Source organism: Chenopodium album, chromosome 9 (assembly GCF_948465745.1).
Source record: "Chenopodium album chromosome 9, dcCheAlbu1.1, whole genome shotgun sequence".
In the NCBI taxonomy this organism is placed as follows: Eukaryota; Viridiplantae; Streptophyta; class Magnoliopsida; order Caryophyllales; family Amaranthaceae; genus Chenopodium; species Chenopodium album.
In genome coordinates this window covers 72,088,206-72,116,042 of record NC_137842.1, presented here as the reverse complement: position 1 = coordinate 72,116,042, position 27,837 = coordinate 72,088,206, and the positions used below count along the sequence as shown (strand labels likewise).

The window sequence follows — 27,837 nt, the reverse complement described above, 5'->3', positions numbered from 1 at the left end:
TAGTCCAATTGGGCCTAGTCATTAAATGATCCAATCCAAAGCCCAAGGTCAAGGTTCAACTCTCCAGCCCATGCTAAAGTCAAGACCAATTCTCAAAGGCAAGTCAATTGGGTCCAGGCCCACATCTCTCATATATGCCAAGGTATAAAAGCCATCAATGTATCATTTTTCAGGGACACAACAAAGCCTCAAGCAATTAATTCTCTTGCATAACTTTCTCTCTCTACACACTGTACTAACTTTAGCATCGGAGGGGCCTCCCTCGGTAACACCCCCGAGGCTAGTTTACGTGTGTTTGTTGTGCAGGAAACTCTCGGTCCATCATCACTTGGATTGAGCCCAGTCTTCGCCACCTCATTGGACCTTCGGCAAGGTCCCATTGTTTTTACCCGAAACAAGTTGTTTTGTGTTGTTTGATATGATGATCGATTTGTGGAGATCTCATAACTTGGTTGTAATTTGTATCTTGTTGAAATGTATCTTCACAAGAAGATAACAATGGTGGTCCAAATAATTCCTCAATTGATGATGAGTTGACTTGTAGCAAATGATCAATAAAGCTAAAATCATCCAATTCCTGAAAAAAAAAAAAAAAAAAAAAAAAAAAAAAAAAAAATCAAGGCAACATAATTAAAGATTGAGAAACGCACACATGCAAACTAGTTACATCTTATAAAATATCTAGATATACAACGGTTAAACTAGATAATAGAGACGTAATTTTTTTTAAAAAAAAAAAAAAAAACTAAACGAATAAATTAAATTAACTTCTTGTATAGCTATAGTTATAACCAATTAGTAATTACCATATCAGTGAAGCCTGTTGTAATCATGGGAGCCTCCATATATAATATTCAAGTTTCTTGACACAAATTGTATTTCCAATCTTAATTAAGTGATGAATAAGCTCCAAATTCTGCTAATAATGCTTAATAATAATCTTGCTTATTAGAAATTAATGCATACACTACCTTGTTATATATAATGGGTTATCGAAATAATGTGAACATGGGTTATAATTTGCGCAATTATTAGTGACGGGTACACCATGAATCATGGAGATTATATCTAATTAATTGAATTTTATTAGATGGCCATACTAAGTACTCCCTCCGTTTCATAATGATGTTCCTGTTTCGCAAATCGATGCAAAATTTTACCCATCTTTGACCGCAAATATCTTTAATCTCACACTAGCAAAAATTATAAAAGTTAGATATTAATAATCTACTCGTCAAGACGAATCAAACTAGATCCCACATGACTATATTTGCTCTTATAGATTAAGAGAAATTTAGAAAATTCTTCTTTCTTAAAAAAGTCAAAGATTCAAAACAGGAACATCATTGTGGAACGGAGGGAGTAAAATATAGTATATTGAGAGGGTTCATATGATTAATGTGTGTGATATAAATAAATGTAAGATAATGATTACTCCAGATAGACGTTGAATTAGTTGCTAATTAAAGTAATTTATTTTAATTGGGTTTGACAAGTCGTAAGTCATTACGTACGCGGCTAGTTACTCTTTGTTGACACGCGCCATATATTTGTCTTTCTCTTCAATTGTGTTCTTATTAGGTTAAGCTTTCTTATGTTGCACTAATATATACCATTAATATTTTACAATAGTATAGATTGGTTAATAGGTACTCTTTCACATTATAAAAAAATATATAAAAAAAGTCAATCAATAATAGACAACAAACGATACAATTGTCTATAACCTTTTTGTAGGTCCCACTCTCGGTTTATTTGTCTCATTTGACTACAAATGGATCCGAACATGTAAAATGAGACTGGAATAATAATTAGTTTATATATATGTATCTCTTAAATTAGAATAACATCACACCGGTGTGTAAATATATGAAGCATGCACAAAGGTTAGTTAATTAGTTCAATTTAGATCACATGTACTTTTCAACAACTAACAAATGTGAATTTTTTTTGTTAAGACAATTTTTTTCCTTAAATTAAATAAACCCAAGTACACAAAATGATTTAATTTTCATGATCTTCCCAAATCTATAAATTTGCAATTGTTTTGATACTTAGAATCAAAATATGATAAGGTATGGTAGTGACAACAAATTATGCATTCTTTGACTAGAAGAAACATTTTAATAAAAAAGAAATAATTTAATTATAATCTCTCTTTTTAATAATTTTCAACTGTTTATCAAATTGTCAAATCAAAGTAGGAAAACCTTTATTTACCACCTTTTTTGTTCCAATCCTAAATTTTTGGAAGAGGAAGAAAATAAAGTTCACCTTTTTATTGAATATAACCCGTACTTTAATTTACGTACATGAGATTATGAGAACATGATCTAATTCAAAAAAAAGTAAAACAGAAGAAAAATAGTCTGAAAGTAAGAAAGTGAATTGTTAATATAATTTTCTAGAAGCTACGAAGTAATTAGAATTTAAAATCCAGCTAGCCGAAATCTACCATAAATTGGCCGGCATATACACAAAATAATGCTAGAAAATACTTGTATCATATAGTATAATCCTACGAGTATTATATAATAATAAGGTTGATAAAAAAAAGTCAGTCATATTTGGTGGAGAAATGGTCAAACAGAATTGAAATATCTGGACTCTCGTGTGTGAATTCGGATGTTGAAGTTTCTTCATGCAAACCGTATCATTGGTTCCATTTCCTTTACATTAGGAGTTGCCATTCCTTTCTATTTGCTTGACTTTTTTTTTTTTTTTTTTTTTTTTTCTTTTGTGGTTGAGCCTCGAACTTGAAGTATGGATGTAGTATGGACCCTACCATACCCAACGTTTAATATTCCACTTTGAAAGAAGGGTCGGGATGGATGAGATTCGAACCTAGCATCTTTGTGTCACGCTGACTTTGATAACATGTTAAATGACCAACTCAACCAAAAACTTTTACATGCAATAATGAACTCTACATACAATTAAACAACAATCAAACAATGATTCTAATTTACTCAGTAGCTAGCAAGTATATTTGGTTGGTATTTCACGTTTATCAATTATTATTCAATCAGTATTTAGCGTCTGTATTATTTTTTTTATCATTAATTTTTAGGAGAAGAAGAAGAAAAGATTTAAAGTAATGCAACATTAGGTATAATAGATCAGAGAAAATTAAACTATTAGAATTTATATGAAATAATCATCTAAACTTATTTGAAATTAAGCAAGTTTATTTATGTATGTTAACTAAAAAATATGTACACTCTCTAATAGAAATAATATGGAATGAATGGAATAAAATTTGTTGATTTGATGCATGTCTTTTTTGGAAATTATGGCCAAAAAATTAAAAGGTACTTATCCCTTTCCTCTCAAAAAATAATCAACACTTTTTGGTGATAACTTGCCTCTATAAATGTATTGTATTACTTCTTATTGATTTTTAATTTGTTGTTTATTAAAAATTAATTTACATCTGATTTTGTGAGATAGTGTTCTCTCAAATAGTCAAACTCACGCTATAAGATGACGACATACATCCCAAAGTGGGTATTTCCCTCACGTTATCACCTGTTCATCAATCAATTTACACAACCACGTACTAATTATATATAGGCACATTTTAATTAGAATATCCAAACATTATTTTATTGAGGGACATTATTGGTCCCCATAAATTCATTTGCATAGAGTATTAAAAATATAAAAAATTAATGAAAAATGTATATATATTTGCAACTTGCTTGTAATAGGATTAGATGGAATAAAATAAATAATAAATGTGACAAATAATATACGTTGTCATTATCATGATATGAAAGTTTAATTTTAAGAATCAAAACCCTAATATAGATAGGTCTACCAAAGTGCTTAGAACATAGACTCGATAGCATGACGATGCAAATTATATTTGTAAACTATACAATTATTTAAAACAAATTAAAAGAGAACACGAAAAAAAATTATACGAGTAAAAAAACAAACATGCATGCTAATGGTTGTTATAAACGCTTGTAATATTTTTAACTGTGTTTATTTCTGTTGGAGATTACACATTGGTTTATGAAGTAGTTTGTTACTCAATTTCCTTAGCTAATGTACTAGTAGTGTTAATTGGTAGCATAAATAGTACTTCTTCCGTTTTGTTTTTTTTTGTTTTTTGTTTTTTTTTTTTTTTTTATTGTTACAACATGCAGTTTGACTTAAATAGTTCGATGGATGCCTTTTCTCTCCTCTCTTCGTTCTCTTCCTCCTTAAACTCTCAAAGTTAATAGTTAGACATCTTGCCTTACTCAACAAAAAAAGGTAGATCAGAACTTTGTATAGACAAATTTAGTAGGGCTATGTTTTTTAGTTTAACTCATTGATTGATATGACTTAATTTTCTTCCCTAAGATCGTATGATCTGATTTGATATTTATTTTCTAATTTAGTGTGATTTGCAAATTTATTCCATAATTAATTGGTATAAATGTTTTTGATTTACAAATTTATGAATTATGGGTAGCACAAAACTACATTAAAATGTGGATAACAAATACCTTGGTAAAATTTAGAGAGTGGTATTCAAGAATAAAAATCAAAACTCGTCTACGTCTTTGGTAAGTTAGTGACTTGGTCTCTCATACATGAAATTGTGCTTAGTGTAACCTTTAATTAAACTTAACATACAAAATTAGCTTCTACATTATCACATACATGTACCTCTCATAACCAAGGAAACAATCTTTAATTATATTAACGCTTAATAGTGCTATGCATGTTTTTTTGCTTTACATAAGTCGTATTACATTTTTATCTCAATTCTAAGGATAATCCAAGTTTTACAAAAATCTTACAAAACCCTCAAACTATCCGAAACGACCCAATAATCTAGTATGGTTTTTAACATTTCATGACCATAATATCGACACCTTGTCTAAGTTGTCTTCGATACATCAGCTTCATTGTTGTAACTTATGTTTGCAACCCACTGCTTAAGTCTAGTCTCAAATTGAAAGAAAAAAGAGTTTGGAAAGCAAAGTTCGAAGTGTGTTGGGTTGGCCTACTGAGCTTGGCCATCCCATGAAACCTCTTTGCAATTGAAGCAGCTACTTGGCCCAATATGTACTGGACTATCTACAACCACTATTTCTCTTCAACTATAATGGACATTTTTGTTTGTACCAAAAAATGTCACTGCACATTGAATAAATCGGTCCAATCCGGTCCAAAATCCAATCGGAATAATTCCAATTTGATCTTCCGTCCACCAAAAATGACAGTTTCAGTGTTTGGGTCTAGCTAGTTTTAACTTTTAACGTGCTTTAGTTATAAACAGATGCACAACTTTAACGGCGCTTATATTGTTGTGGTTTTATACATTACTATATCATTTACCAACACATAAATTTGCAAAGAAAAAATATATACCAATTATACTACAAAAGAATGATTTGCATTGCTAATTTGACGTTTGGTCTTTGGATTCTATTTTTCAGTTACCTAATGTATTTGTTTGAAATGAATTGCTAATTTGACATTTAGGTGTAACTATATTCTATAACTATTAATTACACACCCAAATGTATAACATGATTAATACCTATAATTAAGAATATGTTCGTGTGTTAGATAAGATCCCGTTCTTTTAAGCTGATCCGCTGAAATACTCTACTTGTTTAGGAGCTCAAAAAAATAGGACCTCAACTGCTCATGAGTCATACCAAACGCAACGCGCGTGTAAAAACTAGTCCGGCGACCTGAGAGTTTCACTTTTGGCATGCTTACAATTTCCATTTCACCTATCTTTCATCATCCGAAAAAAACATCCCTTCCAAAAATCCATATTATAGCAATGAATACCCACCAAAAATTAGAGCGTCGAGAATTGGGGAAAACTGGACTCAATCTCAGTTGTGTGGGTTTCGGCGCTTCTCCTCTTGGCAAAGTCTTTGGTGATGTTTCTGAGGAAGAATCCATTGCTACTGTTACTCAAGCTTTTAACTTGGGTATCAATTTCTTTGACACTTCTCCGTAAGTTCATCTTCCTATTAATTTATTTGGAATTGTTGGGATTTTAATTGGTGATATTTATGTGGGGCATCAATTTTTTTCATAATCCTTTATATTTGTCTTAAAAAATTGAAATTTTGTTCTGGGGTTAAAATGGTTTTGACAGAATTAATCAGTATTTGATTTTATGTAATCCAATTGATAGTTTAGGTGTCTATTCTATGCAATAATTCATTGACAAATCTAGTGAACATTGATTTAATCTATATTGGAGACGTGGACTGATTATTGCCCACTTTATGTCACGTCCAATTGGTTTTAGGATGGAACCTAAGTGACAATGCTGTGCTGCATTGCGCTGCCAGCCTCATTTTTTCGAAGTCGATATCATATGTTGTAAAGATGAATCCTTTTTTGTGAGACTTGTCAATTGAGCTCATTTGATTATGTTTAGGTACTATGGTGCCACATTGTCGGAGAAGGTGCTTGGTAAGTGTTTGAAAGCACTTGGTGCACCTAGAGATACTTACATTGTTGCAACTAAGTGCGGCCGTTATGCCGAAGGCTTTGATTTTAGTGCTGAAAGGGTTACTAGGAGCATTGATGAAAGCCTAGAGAGGTTGCAACTTGATTATGTTGATATATTACAATGTCATGATATTGAATTCGGTTCTCTTGATCAGGTTCGAATTCAGGGTCACTCTTTCTGATAGATATTATAGTTATGATAATATCTATCCTAATCTGCGACAAATATTATCATAGCTATATCTATCACTTTCATCCGTCTACCTGGTTTACGAGTGCTATCTACATTCACTTTGTGGTCATTTGTTTTTTGTTATGCAGATTGTCAATGAGACGATTCCTGCCCTTCAGAAAATTAAAGAGTCTGGGAAGACTAGGTTCATTGGTATAACTGCACTTCCATTGGAAGTATATACGTATGTTCTTGACCGAGTTCCACCTGGGACAATTGATGTTGTTCTGTCATATTGCCACTATTGTGTAAATGACTCGACCTTGGAAGATTTGCTACCGTACTTGAAGAGCAAAGGTGTTGGTGTGATCAATGCTTCTCCACTGTCAATGGGGCTTCATACCGAAAATGGTCCTCCAGAGTGGCATCCAGCTTCAACAGAGATTAAGGTTTATATCTATTTCATCAATATTCAGTAATCGGACCAAGATATTATGCCCGTCCAATATTTAATGGACTTACCGTTGTCATTCAAAAATTTCCGTTATTCATATTATCTTTGTGATTTCTTGTTTGCAGGCTGCATGTAAAGCTGCTGCTGAATATTGTAAGGAGAATGGAAAGAATATCTCAAAGTTGGCTTTGCAGTACAGCTTGTCAAACAAAGACATTTCTACTACCCTTGTTGGCATGAACTCTGTTAGGCAGGTCAGTGTTCCTATTTGCCTTATCACCCTATTTATATTCAAGTAGAGAAGCTTAATGTTTCTCATTGTTCCCGAACTGCTCGAATCAAGACTATAGATTGCGAAGTTATTTAGAAAACGGTTCTCTTGTATAGTCACCTTGTGAAGTATATCAATATACAGCACAAGTTAATTTATCAACAATCAACTATGAGATTGATGTTTCAAGGTAGTCTCAGGGAAAAATGCTGTATAACACCAGTTGTAGCTTTCTGATTAGCTTTGAGACTTGATTAGCTTGAGACTTGAGTATGGAGTCTGTTGCAAGAACACTATACCCTTAGAATTTCATATTACATTCTGTTAGCCGTCCTGAAATATACATACACTACAAGTTTTTAGTCAGATTTGAAAAATCTCTCACTGAATGACATTCTCTTGGATTGTTAACATTACATGAAAATGCCGGTGGACTGTAATCTTGTTTTCGTGGTTGACATTTCAGGTAGAGGAAAATGTTGCTGCCGCTTTAGAACTCGAAGCTGAAGGAAAGGATGAGAAAACTTTTGCAGAAATAGAGAACATCCTGAAGCCTATAAAGAATCAAACTTGGCCCAGTGGTATACAACAAACTTGAGATTGTTTGCACTTTGCATGCAGTAGATGTGTTTTCTTGTGAAATTTCATTTTATTGCCATCAAATAATGAAGGCATTGTGTAAATCTTTGGAGAAATTGTTTCATGTAAAAGTTCATGTTTGGACTCAGAAAAATGTATGAATTTTTTTTGGTGTAGTAAAACCCCAACAATTCCAAGAGGTTATTTATGACCTTTACAGGAGCAATAAACTTTTACTTTACTTTAGCTTCTATACGCAACAGTTTTGATCTTCCACTAAATTTTGACAATAATTAGTCAATTACCATAATTTGAAAGTTTCATGATAAACCTGGAAAAACAAACTTGTATTCGATTAGAAATACAGAATTACCCAACCCAAGTTCGAATTGTCCGAAATTATCACCTGGTATATGATTTGAATTTCACCTAGATGCCAAAAGAGTCTCACAGGTCTTTGGGACCATAATAGATCCATTATCATACATAATATAAAGCTTGGACCCTGCCCACCATGAAAGGCTGTAAGGAGTTCAAGATTCAAACTCGCTTTTGTCCCTTTTTTTCAAAGGACAATCTGCTTTCGTGATTATTGTCCTTGAAGCCGAAGACACAAACCTTAAACTTGGTGATTAAGGTTTGAACTTTGCATGATATTATCACTGGTATACTGTGAATGAATGAAAACATTTTCTACTAAGGTAAGGTTTTAAAAAGCGCGTATAGACTCCATCTACTGGGCTAAACCTTTCTTTAATCTTTATGTTGTTAAGGTTGTCGAAAAGTTTCTTGTCATTATGGAACGATAATAAGAGGTCTGAATCTACCTCTATTTGAGCTGGAATATATGTACACTTTCCTGTTGGTAAAGCATGCTGTAAACTTTTACATCAAGAATATATCCTCTTGGTCTGACAATTGAGAAAAGAAAAAAAAAAAAGTAACATCAAATGAATTAAAGCTCGATTTATGTAAACATAGTCAACCAGCATCATTGCAAAAACGTCAAAAATCACTTTCTTTTAGCTTGCTTTACAGTTTACAGGTTACAATCTTCTCCCCCACAAAACTAAAAGGGAAAAAAAAAAGGTAGCAGAATCGAATTTCATGGCATCTCATATTCTCTTCCCTTTTATGACAGGAAAATAAATATCAACTGTACACTGGATCAATTGTTAAAAAAAAGGCAATTGAATGAATCATGAGAAAGTTTACAGGATTTGAATATGCGGCGACATCTTGCAAGTGTATAGAAGTATGTTGTGCACGCATGAATGGTGAGTGCTTGGTGAACCAGCAAGAGCTCTTTATATGATACAGTGAATTGTTTTACCGGGCAACTGCATGTAAGGGAAGCCACGGGACCTCATTATCGTCTGTGTAGCCCTGGATAAGAAAATCACCACAGTTCTTTTTGCATCCGTGGTTGTAAGGATTACGAAATTTGCCATCCGGACCGCGAAGATATGAGTAGCGGGAGGCATTTGCCAATTCGTTTGTAGTGATATTCCGAGCTATCTGCATTAAGAAGGAAAAATGTTTGTGATATATTGAGGAAAGATTACTAATTGGATCAACATTTTTGCAATCGACAGATTTTTTTTTTTTTTCTTAACAAACATTACAAATTGTTTAAGCAGCTATGACTGCTTCAAGAAGTAAGACTTATGCATCACCATACCTGGCTTGTTTGTGCAACGGCCAGAGTTGTTGCAGAGACGAATATTAAGAAATTTATCACCAAGAAGACCGTAACTCCGTAATAATGAGTTATCACATAGTGCGTCCATGTTTCACTAGTTGGAATTGCGGGTACAGCAGTCCAAATTCCTGTAACATAAATATACATCTGTGATCCAAGAATGATGTAGCATCACAATGTAGTACAGCAGAAGTTCAAAGCTCATTGTAACTGAAACTCACATACTTAAAATAGCTATCACTCCGCTAATAGACGATGTTGCTGTTCCAAGACACAGAAAAACAAAGAAATCCCATTTGTTCCTCTGCAACACAGGCAGACCATAGAGAATCAAAATGCGGAAGATTAAGCAAGAAAAAGAATCCTATTTCTATCATACATATGCACTTGTTATATATTTTTAAGCACTGATAGCCAAAACCTTAAAAAAAAAAGTACTTGAAATGATGACTAAAGCATGTAAGCATCATCCTCCCTTTTGAAACAATACTATTAATTTTCTATCCAAGTTCCCCACAATCAGACTAAGCCATGTATTCCAATAACACCAATTTATAGTATAAAAAAAGAAAAATTAGCACTTTATCAACAACTATCTATTCGCTTATTGCAAATTTGCAGTGAATTTGCACACATAATTTTTTATGCCGTAGCAAGCAGGAATTACACTGAGCCAACCCGCAAGTAAACCATATTATTTTAAGTCTGATAGTGGTGTTAAAATAAGCCAGCACATTGAAGTATGATAAAACTTCTATCATAAACAACAATAAGATATACTCTCAGAGGCGAAATGACAGTAGTGAGGAACACCTTTCAGCTAATATCAGGATTCTCCAGCATGAACTAAGTTGTTACCCTTTCTTTCTTGCCCATGTGTTCACTCATTTAATCAATTATGAATCATGACATTAAGCTTAAGTTATCTTCTGACTTATTCCAAATCTTGAATAGATATATTCCACCAATCCACCCACCATTAAGGCATCAAAAATAACACCTATGGCATGACATCCCACGACAACTTTTCCATCTCAGATCTACTAAGCTTAATTTAGAGAGGATAGATTGGTCCACTACATAAGTTAAAAATGGAAAATTTGCACTATTCTGCAACATCCAGGTATTAAAATTAGCCTAACAGTAATTGTTCAATGATTTTTGAACCCAATCATTAAAAGATAATAAACATAACATTAATGTTGTCATACCCACAATTGGCAATTTTTTTTTTTTTTTATAAGAGCAAGTGATAATGGAGACCTAAACAAAGACGGTCAGGTAAATTGACTCACAAATGATCAAATTAAAATAAGAGAAGCCAGCATCTGTACGACTGCACTTACCTTCCCCACGCAATTGGAAATCCAAGGGCAATGATGATCAAATTGTTCAATACAGTGTTTACATGTAGGGCAGTGCTTTGAACGGGGTGGTCTAATAATCTGTTAAATTAAATGAGATGCTAAACATATCAATAGCAACTTTACAAGTTAGCAAACAAATCAAAACCTAAAGAAGCAAACTCCAATGAAATTTACCTTGCATGTTGGACAAAGCTGAGACCAATTTCCGGTCCAAACAGAGGAGTCTATCATATCAAGATTCAATAAAGGATCCTGAAAATTCCCAGAAAAAAGGAAAAATAAATTCAGTCTTCATGCTCCCTCCATGTTCATATTCAAACAACTATTTCAGATTTTTTTCAAGGAATTTAATCCTCATACCCTATGACTGCTTTGTTCAACCCTCTCAGAGTGAGTGGATGGTGTAAATATTGTGGTGTACGGGGGATAAAACATAAAGTGTAGTTTAAAAAGTTAAAGGGAGTCTTTTGAATCAAAATATCTACGAAGTATAAATTTTGAAGAAAAATGATTATACTTCGTATAATAATTGCACGACAAACAACTATTGTACCTGTGCTTTACTAAGATCACCAGAATTATCAGATCTTTTGACGTATCCTGGATCTTTACTGCAATATATCAGATATACAATTAACAAATTGAGCATAACAAGAAAGCCAACATGAATATGTACTATATCTGACTTTTAAAACAGATATTGTATTTGTAACTACATATCAAATCTATCCTTGTATGTACAGCAAAAAGCCCAGAGAGGAGAGTGGGGTTCCATATGTATGACAATGATTCTCATTTTAACTATGTTCACTCCATTTCCTAATATCAATGATAAAATACTAGTAGAATAAAACTATGGATCAAGAAGATACCTGCTACAACGATAAAACATTAGCAATGCAATAATACATAGAGTTACAGCAGTCCATCCCCAGAGTGCAACAGCAGCAGTAACCTTTGCAAGACTTGGAGCTAGATTGAGTTATGATAAATCAGTTATGATAAGCAATAGATCATCTTAAACTCAACCGATGCAAGAGGGAAAAATGGATCTCACTCACCTAAGAGAACAGAATTAATGAAAAGGATCATGCAACAGAAGATGGTGCAAAACAAGAACGGAGCATAGCCAGCTCCAACAATCTTCCCAGTAAAAAATGTGCTTTTTAGACTCTTATTATGAGCCCGCTGAAGTTTAGACTGAAACGAACAACAAAATGTCACCAAATCAACAAAACAGTAATCTTTATATTCTACAAAACTGAAGTCATCTTTTCCCAAGTGGAGAGTTTCTCAAAGCATGACGCAATTGTATTCACCATTCCCTTTCCCCCAAACACAAGATATACACAAGAAAAAAAAAAAAGGGGGGGGGGGGGGGGAGGGGAGGAGATGCTATGATGGGAGTCTTCATTTGTTAGATTTTGTTGTCAGGAGATGGGAAAATAAACAACACGACATTCTTAGCCCTCTCAGTATGGTTTGAATTTTGATAAATGCTATGTCCACATGAACTAGAAATTTAGAACATAAATTATTTTCTAGAAAACTAAGAGGATAAAAAGAAAGAGAGCAGAGAAAAACAATCATGAAAACTGATTAAGCTCTTAAAAAAAAGGGGCCACAGTCTCATTTATATCGCTGTTATCACGTACAAGCAAAAGGGCGACATGCCGATGACCTTTATCATATGCTAGCTCGATAGGGGTAAATCCAGCTTTATCTTTCACCAACAATTCTTCTTTTGTGCCAGCATGCACGAGTATGCTGCATGCCTCAACATGTCCCCTTAAAACAGCCCAATGCAAAGGAGTGCAACCTAACAACACAAAGAAAGTCATCAAATTAGACAATCTAAGTCCACGATAATGCATAAAAGCAGGCAAAGATGCGAATAAGATCAATATCACCATAAACATAAAAGCTTATTAACATGTTGGGGAGCAGGAAAGAAATGGAGAGGATGAAGCACTTTTGGAAATAAAATGTCTCTCAAACTACACACTTTTTTATATAAATTGTACCACTGCGTCTACAACAATGCTACATACGAACTACCACTATCACATACGTGTGAATGTATTATTGTACCACTATCCGTGTGTAACTACCAGTCTACCACTATCCCTGTGAATGTGCTTTGTTGGAGTTATAAAGTACTTTTACGGTGATATACGTGTGTTGGTGTATGCGTAGTTACAAATTCACATATGTATTAACCTATATGATATATGTTACCTGGCACATGTTTCTTTTTCTAGAAGTAGGTTAGTAATTAAATCACATAATGCACAAACATACCACTAGGAATCCGATATTGCTAATACTCCAGAAGTCCAGATAGTAAGATTAGTCTAATGTGTAGCATCAGTGAGCGACCTTAAACCAAGAAATGAAATAACAACTGAAAAGGTTATGATTGACATACCTTCTTTATCTTGCCTCCCTTGGTTGGCATCTCTGAACAGAAGTAATCTGATTGTATCTGCAAATCCCTTGTAAGCAGCCCTGGTCAAAGGAAGTTATCAGCCCTGGTTAAAAGACTGTTAAAACACTTATTTTTATTCATCAAAGGCGACAATAATTTTTTTACAATCATAAACAAATATTAGATCATAGCAACAAAGAAAAATCTAGAGCAAGCGAGCTCAAATCAAATGCCGACTTAAGCTTCCTTAATGTGGCAAAATAAGATTAAGGATATAATTAGGCTTGCCGGGAGTTAAACTAAAGCTTGGCAATAGATATAAGCCACAGATCCCACTTGGCTCAGCAGACAACAGCCTAAGCGAAATAGAATTTTGCAAAAGGACACCTTAGGAAGCCTTCAAGCTAATGAACCATGCATTAATTAATCTAACCCAAAAAAAACCAGGGGGGGCAACTGATGCGCAGATCTTCCTATATGATAAAATCAAGAAAGAAAACTTAAGGTGTATCTAGGTCTAATAAAACTCCCCCACACTCTCTCTCCCACCCCTTTTTCTTGGGTCGTCTGTGCCTATGCAAAAGCACATCTTACTATTGCCAACTCCAATTCAGCAAGAATCACAAGGTTGTAGCTTTGTTGTCTAACTATACAGGAAGTTGAACAATAATCACAGGAGGACGATACAAGAGCTAGGATTATGTTCATATTCTGAACAAAGACCAGTGACGCCATCAGCCCTTAGCCAAACCACACCTAATATGCCAAATAATTGCAGGTTTGCAGAGGATTCGATCATAATATACACTGCTGATGATGCTTTATAGAGTAAAGAAAGAAGAAATAATATGGAAAGCCACCATACATTGATATATTGTATCAATCATGCCAAGTAAACTCCCACATATATGTCTCAAGGCTCAAACTCACCAATGCAGTGGGCTCCTTCCATCGTTATCTGGTGCATCAAAATCAGCATTATATTTTGCAATAATGTGATTCAAGAAGGCTGTTTGTCCGTATTGAGCAGCAACATGAACTGCCTGTGAAATGTAGAATTGTCAAAAGCTTCAAAATTAAGGCTTAACCACAAAAGGTATGAATTTCAATTTAAACAAGGGAAAATATTATTCATATTTATAGGAATAGGAGTCCTAATTTATAGACACTGCTTCGCTAAGGAAACACCAAGGAAATCTCTTAAAGCCGGAAAATGGAAATAGTCAAACAACATTCGGCAAAGCATACTATGACATGCATAAAACCCTAACTGCAAGCACCTAGCCTTGCAAATTTAAATGTTTTGTAACGAAGAACTGCCTAGTTCTGGAAGCAGTTCAGCCTATACCCAAAAGATTGACACAAACCGATATTCATATAAATGTTACTCGCAAACAAATGATGTACTAACATGTAAAACAATTCAGCAAAGCAATTACCCTATACCCATTAGCATCCGAAGCCTCAACGCGTGCCCCATTCTGCAACAACAGGTCTGCGACCACAATAGAGCCTCTAACAGCAGCCCAATGCAATGCTGTCTGTTGACTGAGGTCGGTGGCATTCACATCTCCACCATGCTTTAATCACATCAAAAAAACAGAAGTAAGTTCAACATATAGCACCTAATTTGCAAACACATTCAATAAAACAATCTCATTTCACACTTATAATCCCCAATTTCAACAACCTCATTATATAACCCTGATTCAAATCAAGATAATATCATGTAGTATAAAATACAGAAAAATCACAAATATTCACAATATAGTACTGTTAAAGGTATAATGAATGAAAATTAAATATAATTAAGCAAATTTCTAATACAAACATCATAAAAAAGAGCGGCAAATTTAAAATTTCAGGTTTAATCTTTAATAAAAATACCTCAATAATATATTGAACAATATTGGGGAAATTGTTAAGAGCAGCCCATTGCAAAGCGTAGTAACCATTAGCGTCGGGAAGAGAAAGAGAAGCGCCATCTTCTTCGACGAATTTACGAAGTTTAATCAAATCGCCATGAACTGAAGCAGTAAAAACATCAGTGATAACGATCACTTGCTGTTGTTGTTGTTGTTGTTGTTGTTGTTGATTGATGTGATTTGATGAGATTGAATCTGAAACAACTTCGATTTCTGATGAAGATGAAACCATTTTGACTTTAGAATCACATTGAAATTAGGGATGATTTCATCGGGAAAATGGAAATTAGGGATTTGGGAATTTTGTGGGGTTTAGAATTGGGGTTCGGTTAAAATTAGTTGGAAGATTCGAAATTGGGGATTGTCGGTGGATTAAAGAAATGGCGCAGCCAACTGATGGAGTTGGTGATACTGTACCTGTCCGTTTAGTGAAGTGATGGATCATAGATTAATAAGATGATTGAATTTTGGAAATTTTTTTTTTTTTTTAAAAAAACATCTTTTATAAGCAATTTTTTTTCAAAGACACACCTTAATCAATTTTTTTTTTTTGCAAAACCATACCTTTTGTCGAAAAATAGAGTCAAACCCTATTTTCCGGCGTTGACTACGTCATTTCCACCTACGAAACTGACAGTGGAGGGGAGAAGGGTGGCTAGGGCTATTAGAGGAGGGTTTAGGGTGGTCAACGTCGTTAAAGGGGTGTGTTTAGGGTGGTCAACGCCGTAAAAGGGGGTGTGTTTATGGTGGTCAACGCCATAAAAGGGTGGTTTAGTGTGTGGGGCTTAGGAGGGAGGTGCTTGGGCTGGGGAGAAAGAGGTGGTTTCGTGGGTAGATTGGGGTAGTCAACGCCGGAAAATGAGGGTCAAACCTCATTTTCCGACATAAAGGTATTGATTTTTTTTGCAAAAAAAATTTGATTAAGGTGCCTCATTGCAAAAAAAAATAAAATTATAAGGTGGTTTCTTGTAAAAAATTGCTTATAAAAGGTGGTTTTTTACAAAATTTTATTTTTTTAAGGTGTGAAGAAAGACCTCGCTGAATTAGCGCCTTTTACAGGTTTAGCCAACTCCATAAGTCGGCCCTTGAGAGTAGAGGAGAGAGGTAGGGAATCCCCTTACTCCCAAACATTTTGTAGTTAGTAGGTGTTGAATTTGTGTCCTCAAAGACACAAGGTGAGTGTCCTACCAACTCCGGTTATTAATAGATGATTATATGGTTGAATGGGGGTGATATATGAAAAGCAAGTCAATGTAAATTTTGTTCGGTTCAACTTATATTTTGTTTGCGTTTATTTTTGGCTAAATATTTTTAGCATTATATACTGTAAAGGAGTGTGAAAATCCAACATTTGAAAATAGATGTTTAACAAAATTAATGACATTATTGTACAAAATATTACATCTTGTGAGTTGATCTTAATCTAAAATAGTTACTACAAACCTGTTTTTATGTGAATACATGTATTTTTTTTTTTTATTTCTCTGGTTATCACTTGGAAGTGTACCTTCTCTGATTCTTTTTACAAGTACATTACAATAAAAAGAGTGTTAAAAAACAATTAACGTTAGGGTTTTATTTTACATTTTAAGATCCGTTCATAAATCAACCATAAATAATGTGAGCAAGTATAAAAACTAATCATATCTTACTATATAGTATGCATCACATTGCTAGTATTATTGACTTATGAACTTTCTCTTAAACATGTACTTTAAAGTAAATTTCCAACTTCATTTTACAAATGAATAATTCATATTATGTGATGTTCTAATTTACTTGCCTTATTCTTATTACAAACAAAATTGATCTCTTATAGGAGTCATATATTCACTCACTCACTCACTTTTTTCACTTGCATAAAATCATGTGCAGGGAGGTGTAGTGTAATTACTTAGGGACTTAGTCACTTAGAACATGGGAAGTTGAGAGTATATATATATTTTTAAAATACACCTAATTAGTTTTTTATTTTTATTTTTTTTACTGAGTAAAAACTAGATTAGCCCCTTTGATCGAGATGCCTTGAGTAAAAGTATCCTTTCGAATAATAAAGAAGAGGAAAGGCACAAAATTATTCAAGGGTCAGAGTATATTTTCATGATGATACCCCTACTTTGCCTAGTATCAAGTATTCCACTACGTTTTACGTCTCCATACAACAATGGTGAACGGAGTAAAAATGACGAGTGTTCGAATCCACCTCAATATCATATATGATTAATTGATTAGTTATGAATCTATCCATCAATCATACGATTCATACCCAACCCCCTCCCACCAAAAAAAAAAAAAAAATGGTTTGGGCTTGGGCTACTTGGTCGAGTTTGCAACCATGGGCCATTCATCTTTTCGTAGGTATAAAAACTGGGCCGAGAACGATGGGCTTCTTTTATAAGAATAATAAAAAGGGAGATCAAATAGGCTTAACCGATTATTCCTCGAAGACAGCAGTGAGGAACAAAAATACTGTCAGTAGCATCGTTACGACTGTCAAGAATTAATGTTTTAAATTCTTTATTCATTTTATTTTTGGCAATTGTTTATTGTTTATGTTCGCATAAATATACCTTAAACCAAAAGGCATTACAGTACATAGGTGTGATTAATTAATAATTACTGTTTATTTTAAAAGACTAAATTCACTAGGTTCTTGCCTATTAATATCGTGCAAATTTTAAAAGACTCGTTGCCTTGTCCTTTAGTTTAGTTATTGAGTGATACCAAGTACAAAGTACTTTATTTATTTCCCTCACCCAAACAATTAAAACACATTTTTCCCATCAGTTGGGGTTACTTGGTCATTTAGTTACTCAGTCGATCAAAGGATACTCAGTCAGAGGGTTACTTGATTAGTGTTTTGATGTGTATTAGGCTGTTAGCCGGCTACACCGAAATCGTGCTAAATTGCTACAGTATAAGTGTATAACAATTTGGTGATATTTGCTTATAAAGATATAATATAATTAACTGATATGGAGTATTTAGTTTTGTTACCCTCTTACTCCAAAGAAGATTATGGTAACAACAAAAAAATGCATTTTTTCAAACGAGGCTTTAAGGCAAATACCTAAAATTTTATGGTGTAAAAATTATTACTTGTACTCTTGTACGATTTTTTTTTTTCTTTTTGAAACACCCCTGATGTTACTTAAGGTATTTTCTTTGTTGAACATTGTTGTTCACACTTGTTTTCTTAAATTGTCTCAACGTCTTTAAAGAGGAAATCTTAGACTCTAACCATTAGAGTCATTTATGACTCTAACAGCACACGTTGGTATTTCATATGATACCAACAACAAATTATATGGATACCAACAAAACAATTATATGTTCGTTGGTATCATTGAATAAGGTGGTTGGTATCATGGTGATACTATCAAAAGTATAATGAAATATCAACATGCGTTATGAAATTATTTTTTTCAAGTATGGTAAAGGTAAATGGACGATTATACCCCTTGTTAGAGTCCTAGAATTCCTCGTCTTTAAATCATGCAACAACAATATAAGTTCATCTCACAATAAATTTTTAACTTTTCTTCCATCGTTTTCCCTAAATAATCATGTAATACCCGATCATAATATTAACACTAGATGAGGGAGAGCATACACGATATAGTGATATACCACCTAAAACAACATAGTAGGAACTTGCTCTCTTCAGCTTAATTTAACTTTAATTTAGTTTAGTTCAGTTCTTAATTTTCTTCACTTATAAACAGTTCAGTTCAGCTTACTTCACTTCAGTGTATCATTGTAACAGGCCCTTAGATTCTAGCTAGAAGACCCAACAAGTACAGTAGCTCTAGACGACTAGTAAAACCTTGAAATGGAATGACCAAGAAAGGATGAATTTCCCCAAAATCATGATTATTCAAGAGGCGTTGATCGACAACATAGATTTGATGAATGATAATTACAAAAAAAAAATAAAAAAAACAGTCAACCGTACATAAAAAAAATGAGATCATATTGACTCCACATCATAAGCCTGTGAATTCTGATGATGTTATTGACCGTTTTTGAATAATACTCCTGACTTCCTGACCTTTTCTGGACCCCACTTCTTAATACTACAAATGATGAGTTTTGTTTTTGAGCTTATTATCATAAATCTTTTTCCAAATGCTGACAAATTTATGTAAGTACTTCGTATTATTGTACTAAAAATCTACTTATAGTCTATCTAATTCTAGTTAATTTTGACCCGAGTTAAGCTCATAATATTGCTGTTAAGAGAATGTCCTTTTCAAGTTTTAAGTTACGTTATATTTTAAATTCAAAAATTTTAATTTTCTTAACTAATTCAAAACATTTTAAAAATTAATTAGTGAGCATATTACAAATCCATCAAGATTATTTCCATCAATGGTTACCTAAATGGATGAAATTAGAATGTTATTTCGAGATATTTTCAAATTAAGAAAGCTTAACTTTATATGTATTTTATATTTAGTACAATATTGTATTTAAACAAGTCAAATTTAACAACTTATTATAAATATATACTACGTATGTATGACTGTATGAAATAACATGAATTTTTGTTGGTATTGAGAGAGAAGTACAACAATGAATTTCAATCTTTAGTTTTAGATAGCACATCAATATATTAAACTAACTAAGTTAGCCGACATCTTCAAAATTCATAATTTTAAAAATGTTTTAATATTTACAAACACTTGATATAACCTTTTTAGTCCTTTACATGCTTTTAAGCTCCTAATAGTACAATATTTTTACATTAGTCAATTGTAATTGTTCACCAACATCAAGGATTGTACATTGAGCATTTGAGCCTCATTATACTTGTATCATCACATGACCTCCACTAATTTTTGTTGTATAACCAATGCAGCATGCTAATTTTTCATTTTTTTTTTCCCTAACACTATTACACTAATTGAAACAATAATTGAAGTTTATATCATGTACATGGTATAACCGAACACTCCTACCTAGGGGTGTCAATTCGGTTAAACAGTTCGGGTTTGGGTTGGATTTATCAGTTTCGGGTTATAACGGGTCGGTTTATAACGGATTGAAATAATAAGCGGGTCGGTTTGGGTCGGTTTTGAAAACTATCGGGTCAGTTCGGTTTGGTTTTTTTAATTGCAGTTTCTATTCGGATCGGGTTCTTATCGGATCGGGTTCTAGTCGGTTCGGGTCATAATCAATTTGGGTTGAACTGGGTCGGTTTGAAAACGGGTTTAGCCCATTTAATGTGGGTTTCGGTTAAAAACAGTTCGGGTCTTAATCAGGACGGGTTGTAATTGGTTCAGGTCATAATCAGTTTGGGTTTAACTGGGTCGGTTCGAAAATGGGTTTCGGTTCAAAATAGATCGGGTGAAATCGGGTCCAACCATTATTGTTTCGGTTATAATCGGTTTAGATTGAACTTGGTTGGTTTGAAAACGAGTTTACCTAATTTGAAACGGGTTTCTAATCAAAATCATATCGGGTTAAAATTGAGTCGGATGATTATCGAGTCGAATTAGTCAGATAATGGGTAGGAACGAGTCATGTTATAATCAAGTCAAGTCATAAATAAGTTGGGTTTATCGAGTAGTGGGTTGAAGCAGATTAGATCATAAACATATTGGGTAACAGGTTGTAAATGACTCAGTCATAACGGGTTATGGGTTTTAAACGGTTTGGTCATAACGGGCTACGGGTCGTAAACGGTTCGGTCACAACGGGTTACGGATTATAACCGGTTCGGTCACAACGGGTTACGGGTTGGAACGATTTAGGTTTATCGGATTTTTATCGGGTTTTAATGGTTTTCGGTTTAAAACGGGTCGGGTTACTATCGGGTTTAAACGTAATCGGTTTGGGTTGCTTTCAGTTTCGGGTTGTAACGGTTTGGCTTGATAACGGGTCGGGTTAGTAACGGTTTGCACAAATTCGGTTTAGTTCAGTTTCGGTTTGGAGAAAATTGGGTCGGGTCAGTTTTCGGTTTCCAAAAAACGGGTTTTAAACAGTTCAGTTCCTTTTCGGATCGGTTCGAAACAGTCGGGTTTAACGGTTCGGGTCAGAAACTGACAGCTCTACTCCTACCTATTACCAAATCGCTATCGAGTTAAATATATACTATAGAGGCTATTTTTGTAAAATCACAAAATAGTTCCCAAAGTTCAAAACTTAATATTCCAATTCCATGACAAAAAATTGAAAAAAAGAAGTTAAATTTTTTGAGTTTATCACTGGAAATTCGCGCAGAAAGAGCAACCAAACCCAAAATCCAAAGAATAAATTTTCTCCACTTTTCTTTCTCTTTCTCTCTCTAACTTTCTAATTTTTTATTTTCTTTCTTTTATTTATTTTATTTTAATAAAATTTTATTATTTTCTCATTCTTTCTTCTTCTATAGTATAGCCACCTTTCTATCTGTTAAATACAATTTTCCACTTTAATTCTTCTTCATCAAAAAAATTTATATTCTCTCTTCTCTTTCACACTTCTCCACTTTCTCTCTCTTCATTTTTGCTGTTTCTCTCTCTAAAAAACAGGGGAACTCTGTTCTGCTGTTTTTGAAGCTCTTTAACAATGGCGGACATTAGTCATCCTCCCATGGAACAACTTCAAGACCTTGAATATTGCATAGACTCTAATCCTCCTTGGGGTACTGTATTACTCACTTTTAATTCAATTTTAGTCATTAAATTTTGTAATTATTACTTAATTACTTTATTAATTTTGTACATAATCCTTATTTGCTCATTATTAATGTCCCACCACCATTGAAAATCTTCTAAAAGGTTCATTCTTTTTTGATTTTTTTTCATGGGTTTTTCAAAAAAAATGAAAAGGGTTCATTTTAATTTTCATTTTTTTCAATTTATTTGTTTATTTTTTGAGTTTTATTGTAATTTGAATTTGGTTATATTTTTGTTTTTTTTATAGTTAATTATTTGTTTATCTTAATATCTGCCACATTTATTATGAAAGTTAAAGTGTTTGTTTCAGGTGGTCCAAATATTGTGGAAATGGAATGAAATTTAATTGTATTTATTAGGTTTTTGAAAGTTCAAGTTAATTTTGGTATTAATAGGTGTTTTTAGTCAAAATGTCATAGTCTTGCTCTCAGTTATCTGTTTGTTTCTATTAATATTAGGGTGTGTCACTTTTCTAAGAACCACATTTGTAAATTATCAAGTACAAAGTAGTTTGAATTTTTGCAACAATTATTCTCTATTTGTTTTATGTTAATTTGTTTGTTAGTAAAAAAAGAATTTTCCTAATTTTGCGGTCTTTAGGTAATTTTATATAGTTTTCTGATCGAATTATAAACAATCTATGACTTACTTATCATATTAGGTTAATAATGTTGATTTTCTATTATAGTCATATAGTGTGAGACTGTGAGGATATATGATTTATTATTGGCAATGTGCTTCCGTTATACATTATATTGTATAATTGTATTGCTCTTTAAATTACTATGGTAGGTTGTTTAGATTATGAGAGAAATCGCATTGAAGTTTGAAACTTTGAATGATTGTTGTGTGATTCAGTGAATTAGTTTCGTCCACTGAGATTAAGGAGTTTGTTTTGTCATGAGAAAGGGATGAAAATGGATTAAACATTAAACAATGTTGCTCATTAATTTGGTTGATAAGTGAAGTTTAAGATCAAGTTCAATTATGACATTTAGGCGATTCTAAAAATAAGAAGCATCACTAATATGGAAAGAAATTGTAAATTTTATTGTCAAGGAAATTCTATCAGGGTGTTAATTTGATTAAAAGCCGAGTCCTCAAAACAAGAACTTCTTCATATGAAATAGAGTGTGAGAGCTAAATGATGTGGTTATGGTCATGATTGGGAACAATTATAGTAAAACAGCTTCTTTTTCGGTTGATAAGTAAATTGACCACTACACCCTGTAGAAATAAACACTTCAAGGATGGTAGTTTAACAATTATATAAATCTATATACATAAATAAATTATATATCTTCATCTTTTGTTTTGTTCATATTACATGTATGGTTGGTAGATCTTTTAGCTTCCTCTATCTGATTATAACTGGAAGCAATCTTGCAGTCGAAACCATACTTCTAGCATTCCAGAACTACATTTTGATGCTTGGTACAAGTGTGATGATTCCTACATTGATAGTCCCTGCAATGGGTGGATCAGATGTAAGCCCTTTTTACCAAAAATCCCTAGTTTTCTCCAATATTGATTTACAAGTTACATCTTTGGGTAAAATAACAATTAAAAGCTGTAAGATTAGTGATGTTCTCATGTGGCCTTATGACCCCAAAATGTTTTCTGTAAAATTAATGCACTGGTCTACTAAAAAGCTACTCTTATCGGTTCTTTTCCATTTTTTCTTGTGTTGTAACATGAAGGGAGTATCTTCAATGGGGTTAAGAGAAATGAAAACCATGCTTTCATGTTCAAGACAAAGGAGAAAGATAACACAACTATAGGAAACCACCTTAAAGATTGTTTACAATCTCCTAGAGATAATAATACGAAGTATGTAGGATTTTATATTATTTGAGAATATCAAGATTAATGTCTTTTCAAGAGCTTAGACCATGCTGAATTTCTATTTGTCTCTTGAGCTATTTGATTGCGGTAATTATAAGTCTACTATGCCTTCTGCACATTGTGATACCTTGTTAACATGACCAGGGTGACAAGGCACGGGTCATACAAACTCTCCTATTTGTGGCAGGGATTAACACCCTCTTACAAGCATTGTTTGGGACCAGGCTACCTGCTGTAGTTGGAGGATCCTTTGCTTACCTTGCTCCTGTAGCATACATAATAAATGACTCATCACTGCAGCGCATTCCGGATAATCATGATGTAAGTTCATCCTTCACTTTGTTTGGCCATAGCGCTTCCTAGCTTTGTCCTTCCTTTGGTTTTGCAAGGTTTCTAAGTGGAATAGAATCGGTGCACTTATGCATTTGTTATTTGCATTGATTTTCAATAGTTAATAAGATTGGAAGTATGATTGAAGTGGAGTGCAAATTGATCAGTAAAACTTAAGCCTAGTGATTACGCAAAAAAAAAAAATTCTAATTTTCCGTCAACCCCCCCCCCCCCCCCCCTCTCTTTCTCAACAAGTATTCTTCCTAACAGTGATTATCTGTAATTTAATGTCCATTGCATGATGTTGAGCATTTTAGTTGTTAAAGGTTCTGTCAAATTGTCACATTTTACCCTTTTTACAGAGATTTATTCAAACTATGAGGGCTATTCAAGGAGCTCTTATTGTTTCCTCTAGTATACAGATTATTCTAGGTTACAGCCAACTTTGGGGACTCTTTTCAAGGTATGTATTGGTTCTTCTCTTAGTGTCTAAGCGGTGTACTTCTCTTATTAGTTAGCATTTTTGTGCTGATATGTACATTTACATGTTTTTACAGATTCTTCAGTCCTCTTGGCATGGCACCAGTTGTTGGATTGGTCGGCTTAGGGTTGTTTCACCGAGGATTTCCTGCGGTAGGTACCAATGGACTGAGGAGATGATTTGCACATAGCTTATGGTTAATCTAGACCCTAATAAATTATTTTTGACCCTTTTTTTTTTTTTTTTTTTTTTTTTTTTTTTTTTCATGTGAATGGACCTGAAATCTGATGCACTGAACTTCTCTAAAAATTATTCTCTTACTTTATATGTAGTATGTTATTCAAACTCAGGCACTCATATGTCCAACACGACTCATGATACCAAATATCATATTAGCTTATGTCAAATCTTTCTTATATTTGGTCCAAATTTAAGTGTCAAGCATCCATACCTATGTAGGATTGTCTGAATAGCATACATTTTCTTTTCTTTCACTGGATATTACAGCTAACTATTTCAAGCTCCTTTTTCATTTCAGCTAGGGAACTGTGTAGAAATTGGGCTACCAATGCTGTTGCTCGTGATTGGATTGTCTCAAGTGAGTAACCTGTTAAATGAACTTGTACTGGTTTTCTCTAAGAAATCTTAATAATTGGTATTCTGGTTTTGTTCATTGTAGTATCTGAAGCATATCAGACCATTTAAAGATGTCCCAATATTCGAGAGATTTCCTGTCATTATTTGTGTCTCGATTGTATGGCTTTATGCTGTTATTCTGACAGCGGCTGGGGCTTACAGACATAAGCCAGGACATACGCAGAACAGTTGTCGTACAGATAGGGCAAATCTTATATCAACTGCCCCATGGTAATTATCCCTAACAAAGCTCAAGCAGTTATGTGCATCTTGAGGAGGTGGAATTTTTTGGCTGAACTAAATGTTATCACTCTGTACGATTAAACTTCATGCAGGTTCAAATTCCCATATCCTTTGCAATGGGGCCCTCCTACTTTTGCAGCTGGCCATTCCATAGCTATGATGGCATCTGTTTTAGTTTCGATGATTGAGGTAACCGACCTTGTATCATTGGACCCTCTTACCCATTTTTTCCTTGCCATAATTAGCTAAATTTGCGTCTATTCTTTGAAAATGTGTCTTAAGAACTAAAAATTCTTGAAGAGAACAGTTTAATTTGTTTTTCATGTATGTACCTTGATTTTAGGCTAATCAGTGATACAATTCTTTTTTTTTTTTCTTGTTTGGTATTTGTATTTTTTGCAGTCAACTGCTGCTTATAAGGCAGCATCTAGACTTGCAATTGCTACCCCTCCTCCAGCTTATGTTTTGAGTCGGGGCATAGGATGGCAGGTGAGTTACTACTTTGATATATCATTGTGAACTTTTTATTTTGTCTTTGAGGATCATGCTTGTGGCTTTATAAGATATAAACTTGCTGTTTGTTGTAGCCAAATTGCGTAAAGCAAGGTGAATGCCAGTTATGTGGATTACTTGAAATATGTGAAATAATACTAGGTGCTAGGTCAGGGAGTCAGAACTCCCGCGTGTACACCTGTTTGTGGTCTCTCTTACATGACAATATTTGTTCTTTTATCTTCTTATAGGGGATCGGAGTTTTGCTGGATGGTCTCTTTGGAACTGGCACTGGCTCTTCTGTCTCTGTGTAAGTAGTATCAATGTACCTTGATGGTCTAGTCACCTTGACTTGTTTTACTCTCCCTTGTGCTAAAGGAACCTATTCTGCATCATTTCAGGGAAAATGTCGGATTGCTAGGTCTCACACGAGTAGGAAGTCGGAGAGTTGTTCAAATCTCAGCTGGCTTTATGATATTTTTCTCTACTTTAGGTTGGTTGCTATATTTTGTTAATTGCTAGTAATAACCTGTAACTATTAGTTTTACATACTATCGCCAACCCTGCTCCACTTTACATAATATAATGACTTTTATTTGTGGCAGGAAAATTTGGAGCTGTTTTCGCATCCATACCATTCCCTATATTTTCTGCGTTATACTGTGTTCTCTTTGGCCTTGTGGGTATGTTCCTCAACTTCATCTGTAAATTTTTCATGCCCTCATATTATATGAATCTACTAAACTAAGTGAACTCTTTTCGTATGCAGCTTCAGTTGGATTATCGTTTCTACAATTTACAAATATGAACTCTATGAGGAATCTTATTATTATCGGGCTCTCTCTTTTTCTCGGGATATCTATACCTCAATTTTTCGATGATTATCGATTAGATCATGGTCTTGTTCGAACTAATGCAGGATGGGTGAGTTCACTTATACAGCATTGCTTAAAAAAGTCTGTACTTTACATCACCCTATGTAATTTTAAATACTCTTTCAAAAGTTAGAACTATAGTTTCACAATAACATTTTGTTTAGTAAATTCCTTTCATTTTCTGAAGTTGGAGTCTGTTTTTTTGGCAGTTCAATGCATTTGTGACAACCATTTTCATATCATCACCGACAGTGAGCTTGATCATATCAGTGTTCCTGGACAACACACTAGAAGTAGAAAGATCGAAGAAAGATAGAGGAATGCCGTGGTGGGTGAAGTTTAGAAGTTTTAGGGGAGATAACAGGAACGAAGAATTCTACACATTGCCGTTCAATCTCAACAGATTCTTTCCTCCTACGTAGTAATTGCCATTGGAAGTCAGAAATGAGACCAGCAGACACTTTTTTATCGGCTCTGGTAATTCTAACCCGTGCTGATTTCAGACTGTCGATGGAAATTCAGCAACTACTGGATATAATTTGATCATAAGAATGCTAAACCTTCTAACTTATCCGGTGTAAGTTTTGGTGGACCGTGTGCAGTAAGGTCCACGAGGAGTTAGGATAGTATATGATTCTTCTCAATGCCTTATTAGATGTAAATGGCATGCAATAAAATGAGCATGTTTAGCTTTGCCTTAACTTTTTGCAATTGTGCAGGTCATATCTATATAAAAATGTCTAATTTCTGGATTATTAGAAAGATGCAGTACTTATACTGAAAAGAATGCATGGTTATATGCATGATTTATGTAACTATTCATTTTGGGTAACCTAGTTCAATTCAGAGAATTCAATTGATTTAGTTTTGTTCCGTGTATTAATTTATTGGTTTT

At 33.7% G+C, this 27,837-nt stretch overlaps 3 protein-coding genes across 5 annotated transcripts; 2 read left to right on the top strand and 1 right to left on the bottom strand.

The window, feature by feature from the left end:
• Nucleotides 1–5,688: 5,688 nt before the first annotated feature.
• On the top strand, nt 5,689–8,202 carry LOC145560493 (L-galactose dehydrogenase-like). Its single transcript, XM_081621748.1, has 5 exons — nt 5,689–5,973; nt 6,407–6,635; nt 6,802–7,101; nt 7,232–7,360; nt 7,844–8,202. The coding sequence occupies exons 1-5, from the start codon at nt 5,720–5,722 to the stop codon at nt 7,973–7,975; spliced, it is 1,044 nt and encodes a 347-aa protein (XP_081477874.1). The 5' UTR covers nt 5,689–5,719; the 3' UTR covers nt 7,976–8,202.
• Nucleotides 8,203–8,950: 748 nt separating this feature from the next.
• LOC145560492 (putative protein S-acyltransferase 23) lies at nt 8,951–15,815 on the bottom strand. Of its 3 annotated transcripts, none has more exons than XM_081621747.1 (13): nt 15,341–15,805; nt 14,893–15,033; nt 14,384–14,496; nt 13,454–13,533; nt 12,681–12,844; nt 12,087–12,225; nt 11,898–11,997; nt 11,579–11,636; nt 11,200–11,277; nt 11,005–11,103; nt 9,884–9,962; nt 9,638–9,786; nt 8,951–9,474 (listed from the first exon to the last, which is right to left on the bottom strand). In XM_081621747.1, the coding sequence occupies exons 1-13, from the start codon at nt 15,608–15,610 to the stop codon at nt 9,286–9,288; spliced, it is 1,659 nt and encodes a 552-aa protein (XP_081477873.1). In that variant the 5' UTR covers nt 15,611–15,805; the 3' UTR covers nt 8,951–9,285. The 3 variants fall into 3 exon arrangements, 1 of the variants encoding a protein (XP_081477873.1); XR_014093157.1 differs by having other exon boundaries at nt 9,338–9,474; nt 9,638–9,805; nt 9,880–9,962; nt 15,341–15,815; XR_014093158.1 differs by having other exon boundaries at nt 9,338–9,474; nt 9,880–9,962; nt 15,341–15,814.
• Nucleotides 15,816–21,588: 5,773 nt separating this feature from the next.
• Nucleotides 21,589–27,792, top strand: LOC145560490 (nucleobase-ascorbate transporter 1). Its single transcript, XM_081621745.1, has 14 exons — nt 21,589–22,006; nt 23,430–23,527; nt 24,030–24,206; nt 24,578–24,678; nt 24,773–24,848; nt 25,235–25,294; nt 25,376–25,563; nt 25,668–25,764; nt 25,978–26,064; nt 26,319–26,377; nt 26,469–26,560; nt 26,673–26,750; nt 26,837–26,991; nt 27,152–27,792. The coding sequence occupies exons 1-14, from the start codon at nt 21,931–21,933 to the stop codon at nt 27,362–27,364; spliced, it is 1,557 nt and encodes a 518-aa protein (XP_081477871.1). The 5' UTR covers nt 21,589–21,930; the 3' UTR covers nt 27,365–27,792.
• Nucleotides 27,793–27,837: the final 45 nt, after the last annotated feature.